Here is a 12,762-nt window from a genome sequence, read left to right as displayed (position 1 = left end):
CTATGAGCAGGAGACAAAAACTTAAATTCCAACTCGGCTTCTACAAAACTTCCTTCAATTTAGCACAACAGCGTCACTGACTCCCTAAGTCAAAATGCTCAGCGCAACAATCGTTCACTTAAAAATGTTGATTACTTAAAGGACGAACCAACTTGGGTTATAAGTCACTTTCCATAAAAGAGCAATTACTATTTAGAGACCCAAATGTAAAAGATCCAGGAACTAAAAACTGGAGTTCTAGTCCTTGGGAGATACATTTTCGTACGCATACTGGTGACTTTCTATTGGCCATAGAGGCAACGGCATGATGCCTCTGTTGAGCCTCATTTCAACCTAAAATGGCTGAATAGTCTGCACATTTCAAACAATGCCAACTGTCTCAAACTTCATGCAGCTATGACACCTTTAACATATCTTAGTAGCATCAAAAAGTCTTTTACCTACATTCACTTGCCCTTTACAGAATTATCAGGAACTGAATTTGTCCTTTCCAGAATAACCATGAAGAAAAAAATGTGGATTAAAAGCTGTGCAATGCAGCATATTTGCTAAGCAGAACTAATCATATACCATTATGCTCTTCCTCCAACACTTTTAATATCTGTAAATGCTACCAAGTCTATTTTTATAAAGGTGCAGTTTGATTTCGCTCTTCTCCGCTAAGGCCACAGGTCAGTGTAAATACAGACACGGACACTTGTGTAACAAAACCTAATCCTCTTTTTGTAGGCTACGCCATGCAAAGCTCAACATTTAAAAGGGACGAGCTTTTAAAGCAAATGGTCCATTACATAAGCGAAGAGCAGCGTCTTGACCTTTGAGTGTATTTTAAGGCATTTAACACCATGGCTCTAGAAACAGGTTTGTACAGTTCCCTTTCTAAGAGTTGCATGATGTTTTATGTTACACATACAGGAGGATTCTACCAATCCAGCCTCTTAATGAGTGAGCAGCAAGAATGGAAATGCACTTATATATAATACAATCATTTCCATCTATAAATTTAATTAGAATAATTAAACATAAATAGCGAAAAAAAAAAAAATATCTGTAGGGGGTAATCTCTGGAACACGGCACTTAAAATCTACTTGATTACAAAGTACTGGATGATGATCGCAAAGAGGAATGCTACGAGAGCAAACACCAGGAGGAGCAAAAAGGCAAACTGCTCATCGCTGAGAGGCTTCTTCTTGATTTTCATGGTATCCGACGGAGCGCTAGCACAAGGCAAATCTAACTCTTGTCTTTGAGATGAGAATGTGGTGCTTGGGCTGTAGGGACCGTACAATTCTTGCAATCCATTGGTATCCTGGTATTGCCGTGCAGCACAAACTCTAAACCGATATTCACAGTTTGTTTGAAAGTTTGTGAAAGAGTACGAGGTGTCCGTTCCTTTGTATACCTGATGAAGATGGAAAATGATTGCGTTTAGAATGACAAAGAAGAATTAAAATTTTAACCAACATACCCAATATAAAACACAAGTTTAACATTTTTGTACGGTCTCTTTAAAAGTGGAACTATGGGCAAAAGCAACAATATAATTCATGATGTAATCTGTCACTAAACTCAGGCGTTAAATCATAAAAATCCATTCAGGTACCTTAACTATTAACAAAAAATGTATCTTATTTGTGTATCACTCAGCTGTAGATATTCAAATCATCTCTGAATTGGTGCTACTTTCGTTCCCCATGGTCCCTGTGTGTGTTGTAAAGTAGTCACCGCCCCAAGCTCACTCCCGTGATGGACTACAATCTCACGTTTAGTTTACTAATTTGTATTGAGATTGTAGTCTTTCACAGAAGCGAGCTTGGATCGGTGACTACTTTACAACACACACGGACCATGGGGAATAAAAGTAGCCACCCTCCAGAAGGAAGAACAGTGTCAGCACCAATTCAGAGATGATTTGAGGCTCTACAGCCGAGTGATACACAAAAAAACATAAATTTTTGTTAATAGGGTACATGAATGCAATTTTAAGATTTAACTCCTGAGTTTAGTGTCCCATTAACAGCAGTTTTTGGGAGTTAAAAGAAAAAAAAAAAAAAAGCTTATAAGCCATTATAAGAATCATTACATATCTGTAATACAGAAGAACTCCAGGACGAGCACTTATTAACCTTGCCCTGGGGCTAACACCGCTCTGGAAGGGTTAACTGCTCATTTCTATCTAGGTGCTAAAAAAAAAAAAAAAGTTACTCACCTGAACCGTGAAGCCAGCTTGCTCTTAGACCGATCCTTCCAGCCACGCTTCCCCTCAACTGCAGCGGTCTAAGGCCCCGTAAATGATCACATTCTATGCACTGTGCACAGACGTGAAGACTCAGAGGAACATTACAATTCTGCAGCGTAGGAGGACACAGGCTTCAGGGACAAGAGAAGCAGGGAGCCGGCTCAGAGATTCAGGTGAGTAACTTTTTTTTTTAGCACTTTGACCATAGTAAGCAATTAAATCTTGCAGTGGGGGGGACACACTGCAAGGGTTAATAAAAGTTTTGCCTGATGTTCTTCCTTAAAGGAACTGCTGGGCAAGTCTCAGACAAGTACCTGATCAACCTCTTTTCCATTGGTGAGCTGAAGGATGTAAACAATTGCATCTCCCCGCATTGGCTGCAAAGACTCCCAAGATACCTCACAAGAATTGCTGTCAATCTGCTGCGTTCTGGGTGCTGCAAAACAAGAAAAGGAGAATTATAAGGCGCCCTCACAGAAACATTTCTAGAAATTGGCGACCATTTTCTGAATATGCAAATTAAGTATTATATTAGCACAATAAAAGATTTCATATCTAACTATATAGTTGGGCTAGTTTGGTATGGTCCGGGGGATACCAGGGGCTGGTCTTTTCCCTTCTCTTGCTCTACCTTTTTCCTTGTTTCCTTCTCAGAGTGACTAGGTCTTCACCAGGAAAGACATGTAGACCATTTTTTTTAGAAAATTTCCTATGGCACATGCTAGTTTGTTTTGCACCTGTGGTTTGCAAAGTGCCTTTTGTATCACTGTGGTGCAAAACGGACTTGTTTACTATTGTCGCACTTACTTTGAATACTGTGTGTTCTATGTGTGTACGTTTTTTGCGACACTCTTGATGACTGCATCCTTTACGTTGCTGTATGTACGATTGCTGCTTTTTTAGAAAATGTAACAAAAATTCCACAATTATTTTTTTTTTTATATCTGCTACCATCACAATTCATGAGAATAATGTAATACTCTCTGTATATTCCTTCCAAATCCCACATTTAAATGTTGGTAGTGTTCTAGCCTGCACAGTTAATGCTTTTGTAGTTTTACAAGTCATGGCTTTAAAACCTGACTTCAGCCATTTTTTTCCCCTTGTCTTAGATTACATAAAACAGGGAGAAGTCAAAGCTAAACTCCAGGTAGATAAAAACACAAATGAATACCTTAAAACATTACTACATTTATTTTTAAATTCAACCAGTGAAACTACCTGAATAAGACTTGGCATCACCCTTTTGCAATCCCTGTAAAGAAGAACCCAAACTGGGAGAGGAAGATGCAGCACAAGGAGCAAATCAGTTGTGCTGCAGTGCTCATGTGCTAACAGGAGACATTCAGATAGGAAGAGAGAGCAGATCATCAGTTTGCTGCTTCTCCTTTCACTGTCCAGCAACCGGCTTTGGGAAGGACAAGACCTCCAAGTGTTACCTAACTGCAGAGGAGAAAGAGTATTTTCCCTGCAAGACAGGGATTTTTGCTTTGTGTCTCTCAGACTTTGTTCCGCAGGAACAGGTAAATGGTCAGTCCAGTTTTGTCGAAAGAGAAACCCCAAATCTCAGCAACCTCATAGATGTGTGGCAACCATGGCCAGTTTATCACCGCTACAGTATATACATTTAATCAAAGTATGAAAGAGGTATATAAATCCATCCTTGGGTGTCATATTAAAAATAATTTTACACCTTATAAACCGTACGCCAAAATGATTAAAATCTAGTGGTGATAACCTTCAGAAAATTGTACAAATAATACCTTTTAATGCCAGAGGAAGAGATTTGGTTGTGGCAAAACTGAAAACTTCAGAAAATGGCCCGTCTCCTGATTCATTATACGCCTGTATTCTGAAGTTATATGTAGTTGATTCATTCAATCTTTGCACCTTGTATGTATGGCATGGACCATTGTAAATTGTATAAAACCTAAAAATAAACCCAAAAAAGTTTTTTGTTTTTTTTTAGTACAAAGTAGGTTATTACAGTTCACTTGTAATGAGTGAATTTAATTAACGCCATGCAAGATTATTTGTCATTTGAAAGCATTAAAATACATGTAAACAGTTGCTAAAATCCCATATGAACTTGCATTCATGTACATTCAAGTGTCTTTTTACATTTGATCAAATCTGCAGCTTTCAATAAAGTAACAATACCCCCTCATCTTGCCATTCAGTTAGGGTTTACATCTACTTTAAATCTGACCAGGGTCTGTGGCCAACAGGGCTACAAAAACCTCCTCTCAGTCTCTCCCTCTCCATCTGAATGCCATACTCAGGCAGACACTGCAAGATCAAGCAAGGTTGTTGTGCTCCATGTTTAGATTATCTTAAGATAAACCTAAAAACAAATGCAAAGCCCATTTCTGCCTACGCGAAGGTTTTTAAAAAAACGAAACATATGTACACCGAACGTACATGAGGCAGACATATGCAGTTGCTGTATATGAACACAGAAACTTTGCCTACAAGCCATCTGTGTATACTACAACTCAGCTCTCTCTGAGCTTTCTCGCCCCCCATTCATTAGTATGCATAATGGCAACCCCCCCCGACAGTATATTGTGTGAGCTGGTGTTTAGTGTGCGGGTTACACAGGGAGGGGCTACAGCCTGCTTTACAATCCAACTCCAGTGTCCTTTTGAGAAAATTTTGAATTTCTGCAATCCACACCTAATAAAATAAAAGTTCATAGAAAAACAAAGAAAGCCTACAATGTGAGTCATGAAAATGTACACATATATACATCATCCCTGCACCTCTTCCTTACCACAATAAATGCTAATCACTTACAAAGGTGGAAAGAGACTAAGTACCCATTAGTGAAACTCTAGTCGGGACTTTTATAAAGGACAAAGTCCACAAATTACTCAAGTTGAAACTGAACTCTTTTTTTCAGATAACAAAAAAAAAAGCACTTGTAAAGTAAACCTTTGCAAAAGCCCTTTCTTTGTGACATCAGAAGAGGGGTATCCAGAAAAATTCAGCTTGCTAGTATTGCACATGGAACAACTAGTGCCAGCAGTCTTTGGTGGCACCCAAGCTGTGTATGGCCAATAATAAAAGAGGCCACTATGTAAGTTGAGCTTTTTTTTGCACTGTAAATGCTTTAAAAAAAAAAAAGTAAACTGATACGAACTACCAGGTTCACAGTTCATTTGAAGGAACAACTGCAACAAACTGGAAGTAATAAGCAAACATAACTGGACTGTTACAAGATTAATTAGTTGATTCTTTGTCTATTAACTGAGACTATTACTGAAGCTTGGTAATGTGGTCTTGTTAAACAGTAACCGTGTACACATACCCTGCTAATGGCAGACACGTGAGAAAGGTGAAGTGCACATTAATCAGCTGCAAAGCTCTGCCATTGTACTCACCTACTGAGTTTGTCCTCCATTTGTAGATTGTACAGTGATGTTTCGGTGGCTAAAGCTTTGCTAGATCCATCCCCCCATTTTAATTTAAGGCTCTGGTGACTGAAGACCACACATTCTAGATGAGGAGGGTTTGGAGGTGGAGGTTTTGTTTTGGCTTTAATATAGGAACTGAAAGGACCAGCTCCTAATAAGTTTATGGCCTGGATTCGTATTCTATGAAGGAAAAGACAAAACAAAGACAAGCAGTTATATAAAGTATAATAAATTATTACCTTATCACATGGTAAAATGAAACAATACCACCGCACAGACATAGAATATTGGCTCCAAAATTTTAACACTCCAGCCCTGATGAAGGGAGGCCCCTTTAGCCACTGAAACAGATTGGCACATCTTATCAAACACCTTTAGCTATGGAGCGGCGCTTTCACCTTCCAAACGTCTTCTATAAACACCTCCAAAGGGTCCCCAGGACTAAAGAGCTGCCTACTAGACTTCAAGTTTCTTCCATCACAAACTTCAAGTAATGAATTAGTACAGCACTACTCACTTTCCCCAATACACAAACTTCTATTGTAGTCTGTGTCCCCGTTGGGGACATTCACCCCCTATTTGTACTGGTGATCACTCCCACTGAGACAGAGAGGGGGAAATGCAAATTTGTCCCCAGAACAAGGGGAAATATTCTAAAGGGGACACCTGTACCAGAAACTTCTGTCTAAAACGAAAATTCCTCCAACTTTGGGAGATTTCTACCCACTTCCTGTTGTGTCTCCAGAAGAGGAAGTAAAGGGGAAATTTCCCTAAAGGTACAGACAGAAATAAATAGACAGGGGTTTTAACCCTTCTCTAACCTAAAAAAAAATCTGCTTTACCAAACACTTAAAAGTAAAAATGTCCGATGCCCATAACAAGCAAAGTAAAAAGGTTCACTTGGATGCTACCTCCCCAGTTTTCGCTAGCAAATTACCTGTAAGTACGGTCAGGTATAAGATTAGTGAGGATACAGCTAGTGACATTATCCACTGTGATCTGTTGCTTCTCCCCATACTCTATAGTGTATCCAGAAATCTCTGACCCATTGCAGCATGGCTCTGTCCACTGAAGAGCAAGGCACTCTGATGAGGAGGGAAGAGGAGTTTCCAGGAGCTCTTCATCAATAACTTGCAGGTCAGCCACTACAGCAGGTATTGATGGTGGTGTAGTAATAACTGCAGTGTCTCCAAACAGCCCAGTACCCGCTATGTTGCCAGCCTGTAAGATAAACCATAATAAGCCCCACACTTTGTACTAAAATGCAGTTACAAGGTTTCATGGACAAACATTAACCAGGGTGTGCGCTACATACCTGAACTCGACAGTAATATGTCGTAGCTGGTGTAAGACCTTTGATTTCATAGCTTGAAGAACAACCTGTATAAAGTACTTGCATGCAACCTTCCATGCTGCCCCACTCCAGTCGGTATTCTGTAATTTCTGCTCCATTACATCCAGGGACCTGAGAAGAAAAACCGAGAATGAGAAATCACACAAAAATATCAATCCCTCAGGAGTGTATCACCGTCTTTGTAAATTTCCCCATCCTACACAAAGGTATTGCGCCTGACCTATGGCAGCATTTTTTTATGGTTCAGGCATAGTCAACTATGTCATTCTGAGGATAAGGTGTGAATCTACCACAAAGTACAATTTTCTACCACAACAAAGGCTGTCAATTTCAATTTAGAAATGAATGACATGTAAATGACTACATTAAAGTAAACATGTTCTTTCCTTATGTAGGGAATGCATGAAACCGTGGGGGAGTGAAAGGAAGGGGAGCAAAAAGAATAAGAGTGTATGCTAAGGAGGAAGCCATCAGTTACACTGCATGGGCAAATCCCAGGTTCACATTAAACTGGAAAAAAAGTTTTTAAAGGAAACCTATGCTAAAAGAAATATGCAAGCTGCTATCATGGACCTCCTTCTGAAAATGAATTTCTTGGCAGTCAGTGGCATCAATTTCTGAGTTGCTGACCTAGAAAAAGAGTGAGTTAGTTCTAGCCATCTTTCCTAGGGCTAGTATTGAAGCCAATGATCAGCATGAAATGTAGTGAATGAGCATTTTCAAGAGATGTCAACAATAAAAGTCTACTTATTTCTTTCAACATGGGTTTCCTTTAACCAGTTGACATCCGCGGTGTTAAACCCCCTTCCCATCCAGGCCATTTTTCAGTATTCAGCGCTGCGGTACTTTGACTGACATTTATTCCGTCATGCAGCACTGTACTGAAATGAATTTTATACCCTTTTTTGGGGACAGATAGAGCTTTCTTTTGTCCCGCCGATCGCCTATATGTGAAACACCCGGTAACGGGTGTGTGCATTTAGCGGGTCTTTTCTGCCCGTGCGTGCCCGCTAGGGGGCGCGCGCGAGCAGAAAAAAATTGCCGTCTGGAGACGGCAACCCGCAGATGCTGCAGTGCCGTCCGTCCGTTTTTTTACTACGGGCGGACGGCAAGAGGTTAAACACCTTCATTGTTGATGTTTCATTGTGTTTCTACAGATCCCTTTTCATGGTGTCATGATTGTCTGTACTCTTGCCATTATACAATAAAGATTCAAATATAAACATCTAATAAACTTTATTGTTGGCAATGGTGTTAGTGTATAACCAATTTAGCAGATACACGGGAAATATCTGTATATGTAAGAGATAAAACAGTATGCTGCTTGAAATGAGATAAACATTTCAGCTAAACTATTTGCAGCTTTTGGGTCCTTAATTGAGCATACTGTGCAAGTAAGCAGCCCACAACATCCCTCAATAAGCAATATAAACAGATGGGGTTTATCCCATCAGTCTGTCGGATCTGCAGTTTCATTCTGAGTATGTTTACTAAAATGGCTGTCTCTCAAGCCTAATGCCATGACCGGATTTAGAAATTAAAAAGAAGTGCCTTTTGCAGCAATCTACCTACCTAAAATTATTATAGTATGTCCTCAATTATGTACACACACTCAGCGATCACCGAGTGTGTGTACCTGGCTCTTCCGACACGCTGTCACAGGAGGCTGATCGAGCGGTGTAGGGAGGAAAGCCCAGACTCCTGTGACAACGCTGTCTCCGCCCCAACACCGCTCTGCCGGACTGTGATAGGCGGCTGAGCGGTGTGGGAGGAGACGCCGGCGGCTCACTGCGCGCTCTCCTCTCGCAGCGCTCGGCCGACTATCACAGTTTCTCTCCTCCCGCCTGGGACACAGAGCAGCGCCCAACGGGGAGGAAATAAATCAGGGATGTTCCGATGTATCGGCAGGAAAATGGCACTTTCGGCATTATGCCAAAAGTGCCATTTTCGGCCGATATGTTGCGCCGGTGCATCCCTAAAAATTATATTAATAATATACAGCCCTAAATAACAGTCATGCGAATAGCTATCCATATCATAGGACAATGTTAACAGCATTTCCTCAAAAAACTAAAACCCCCTATTTTCCTGGGACCCTCTTTCCACAAGATATCGCCTGCCACAAACCATTTGTAGTACCTCCTTGAAATATTTGGGGGGACCTAAAACTGGACCATAAACACCCAATAATTCCGACAAGGCATACGATTGTGACCCAATTGTGGATTTCACCAGAAGATTGTGCTGCACTGTGAATCCTGACAGCTCTAAGCAGATAAAATTCTGAAGAGTTGTAACACAAGAGTTGGCCACAAACCAGTGAATACCACAGTGGAAGAAAATATGGAACGTTAAAAAGTGATAATTGAATCATTTTTTTTAACTGAAGAGAATTTCCAGTTAAATTGATATATTATCAGTTTGTGCGCACATGTAGTTTTTTTTTTTTTTTATTATTATTTGAAAGCCATTTACTCAAATTATAGAAGGGGAGAATTAAATATTGCATCGATGTTTGCAAAGCCAAAACTTTTTTTTTTTCTTTATTGTTAAAGACCCCTGTCAAGTTTTTGTCTGGGTCCGGTTGAGGAGATTTCCCCTTCCTTCCTGCCCCCGGTACACAGCAGGAGGTATGAAAAGTGAGTGCTGGCGATTTTCCACTTTTCTAACTCTTAGAGAGCTGTCACCAGAACAAGGTGAAGATTTTTCACCTCCTGTTCTTGTAGCAACTCAAAATCACATTCTGTCCTGCAGACAGTGGTCATCAGAACCAATAGGGAGGATTACTCCAACCAGCAGACACATAAAAAGCATTACAGTGTAATAGAAATTTTACTGTGTGTGTATAATTGTTCGGAATAGTTTTCTGTGGTGTCCAAGTAAAAATCATCAATAGTTACATAATCATTACAATCATTTTTGATCAAATTGGGAGGCAAAACTGCATCATTTCCAGTTTTAACTCCTCTGCAAAGGCATCTAAATTTAAGTAAAACAACCCCCACAAAGCTTCCATCTTATTTACAACATTGATTATGCTTCATACATGGCACAAATAATGAAGTCACCGAATTCACTGCTGTCTAATGTGTGATGAAGATGCCCTGTAATAAAAGCACACCATGAAGTCCATTGCTCATCCATACTGACCTCCCAACTTGCTAGCACGCAGCTTGAACTCTTGCAGATCACCAACGGCACTTTACACCTCTCTGGAGGCCCTGGGGCTGTACTGAATGCTGATGTTTCAGAATAGGGCCCATTCTACAAAAAAAAAACAAGCACTAATAAATTATGACAGACCAGGGCAATGTGCAAACTCTCTATTTATTTATTTTTTTAAATCTCACCCCAGCTTTATTTGCAGCTTTAACCCAGAAACAATAAATCTGCCCAGGCAGCAGATTGCTGACTGTGCATTCTAGGTCTGGGCCTTGGTACACAGCACCACGGTCTTCGTTTTCGCACTTTGCCATCTCTATAGTGTAAGATGTTACTGCTGATCCGCCATCCAAACTTGGAGGATCTAGAATAAGACAATGTACACATTATTCAGTTCAGTTAAATATCCTGTGTGTAAAATAAAGAGCGACACTATGTAAAATATATAGCAACCAGAAAAAAAAAAAAAACAATCATAGCTACAAGTAGTTTGCTTTTAACATATAGATTAGTTTTATGATGGCAACACTTTGTGGATGATCGCTACCACAGCTTCTGTGCTTTACAGAGCCAGTTCATCCACAAAGCAACATAGGCAGTACCCCTAGGGCCTGGCGGATGCCCAGAGCACCAGGCTACAACCTTGATGCTTGGGCAACAAACCTGTCAATTAGCCATAACTATGCACCTCTCTATCAAATTACAAGGGAGATTGTACTTGTAGGCAGTTGGTGCCTTCTGGGGCAGTACAGACATTTGTTAGCATATCTATGTTTACCGCAAACCTCAGCAATGTCACACAAAGATGCGGGGATTTTAGGGTTAGGAACAAAGCTGCTACTTTGCCTAGGGCCCAATTCTGGTGCTTTACCAGGAGCAGAAGCAGTGCATTAGTGTGAATTCTGGTGTTGTGGTGCCCTCTTTGGGATGCAATATTGCACTGCAGCAGTCTGCAGTGGGTTACAGAGAAATGTTAGGTGACGTTTCTGATGTGATATGTTAGAGGGATACAAGAGGTGGACACATCTATACATTGCTGGACAAGAGAGTCACAGGTTGAAGGAGAATTCCTTTTTCCAGTAAAGTGATGATCATTCTGAAGACAACTAAGTAATCCTAGATGCCAATATTCCTTATGTAAAATATACCACAGCCATTAATTTCTGTAACAAACTGGGAGGAATCAAAACTGGAGCAGAGAGAATCTGGAACGGTTGTCCATGGCAACCAATCAGCTTCTAGCTTTCATTTTCAAAGCTTAACTGAACAAACTGAAGAGAGAAGCTGATTGGTTACTATGGGCAACAGCTCCAGATTCTGTCTGCTCCAGTTTTGCTAAATTCCCCACAACTTCTCCAGAACACAGTTCTACGATCACCAGAATTAAAAACATTTTCAATTATAAAAGCAAAAACTCACCCCACTGCAGGCTTAATTCCTTGGGTTTTGCTTTGCTAGCTAACCGAGGTGGTTGACATGGACCTGGTGGGACAATGGCTGTCTGCACTGTTAAAACATCTGAAACCTAAAAAGAAATGAACAGACTGTCAAATGTAAATGGCACTCATTCTGCAGATACCGTACACACATGAAACACTAAAATTCTGTTCTTGTATACGTTTACATAAAGTAATCTCTGCCTCCATAATATACAGTTCATAAAGCTAAACTCCATGTAAACGGCTAAATACACAACTGAAATACACCTATGGGAGCTGCCAAGTTATTTGTATCAGAGTCCATCCAGACAACAAAGTCCTGCCAGACAGCAGAGCCAGATGAGTTGACCTTCTTCTACTACAGTTATACAGTACAGCTAGGTGACCGCTTCTGCCTTAAGCCTGCAATTTGGCAGTGAAAGAGCAGAAGAATCTCTGATTTCAGCCATGTCAGCGCATGCAGCACACCTAAATGACCTTTAATGCCTCACCAAGAGTGTTGTAGTGTAGAGAATAACAGAAGGCTCAAATCAAATTCAGGTACTTACACTAGTTATTTATTGCATACTGGTTCCAAAATTGTGACACAAACTACTAAAAAGGGAAAGGTGTGACAGCCGTGCAACTAACATTTATAAAAATAAGCAATAGGAGTCAGCTTGCAAAATCTGTAATAATTAAAGAACTAAAAAAAAAAAAAAGGTTCATTTTGGTGGAATACATCAATCCACTTACTTGACTGGAGTCTACAATGTTGGCGCAGGACACTCTGAATCTATAGAAAGTACCAGGTTTGAGATGATCATATATATGTTCCCTATTGGACCCACTGTAAATCACATCCCATTTGTTACCTGTAAGAGGGAAAGAAATGATTATCCACTGAATTACTAAATCCAAAGAAATACGAAACAGCGATTTATAATTTTATAGATATTTTAGAAAACCAGAGACAGAAGAGACAAAAATGATAAAAAAAATATTGTACCTGAAGAGCACATTGTTTTGAACCTTAATAATGCAAGCACACAAACTTCTTACCAATTGTGTTTTCTGCAGATTCAAGGAAATATTTAAGGATTTCTGAGCCCCCATTGTCCTTTGGAGCATCTGAAAGGAAAAAAAGTGGGGGGGGGGGGGGGGGGGGGCCT

The 12,762-nt window shown here is 40.2% G+C and overlaps 1 protein-coding gene across 1 annotated transcript in view; it reads right to left on the bottom strand.

Moving 5' to 3' along the window:
* Nucleotides 1-460: 460 nt before the first annotated feature.
* The window catches only part of LOC108798885 (fibronectin type-III domain-containing protein 3A-like), a 41,142-nt gene continuing 28,840 nt past the window's right edge, over nucleotides 461-12,762 (bottom strand). The window contains exons 15-25 of the mRNA XM_018570694.1: nucleotides 12,653-12,721; nucleotides 12,347-12,465; nucleotides 11,592-11,697; nucleotides 10,361-10,536; nucleotides 10,161-10,274; nucleotides 6,972-7,121; nucleotides 6,594-6,877; nucleotides 5,624-5,836; nucleotides 4,004-4,170; nucleotides 2,555-2,676; nucleotides 461-1,403 (exon numbers count right to left, since the gene is read on the bottom strand). Of these exons, the coding sequence (XP_018426196.1) occupies nucleotides 1,086-1,403; nucleotides 2,555-2,676; nucleotides 4,004-4,170; nucleotides 5,624-5,836; nucleotides 6,594-6,877; nucleotides 6,972-7,121; nucleotides 10,161-10,274; nucleotides 10,361-10,536; nucleotides 11,592-11,697; nucleotides 12,347-12,465; nucleotides 12,653-12,721 (1,838 nt within the window). The 3' untranslated portion in view covers nucleotides 461-1,085. The remainder of the gene's footprint in view (nucleotides 1,404-2,554; nucleotides 2,677-4,003; nucleotides 4,171-5,623; nucleotides 5,837-6,593; nucleotides 6,878-6,971; nucleotides 7,122-10,160; nucleotides 10,275-10,360; nucleotides 10,537-11,591; nucleotides 11,698-12,346; nucleotides 12,466-12,652; nucleotides 12,722-12,762) is intronic.

This window comes from Nanorana parkeri, unplaced genomic scaffold (genome assembly GCF_000935625.1).
Source record: "Nanorana parkeri isolate BGI_ZX_2015 unplaced genomic scaffold, ASM93562v1 scaffold1582, whole genome shotgun sequence".
NCBI classification, from domain to species: Eukaryota; Metazoa; Chordata; class Amphibia; order Anura; family Dicroglossidae; genus Nanorana; species Nanorana parkeri.
This window is presented reverse-complemented; position numbering and strand designations above follow the sequence as displayed.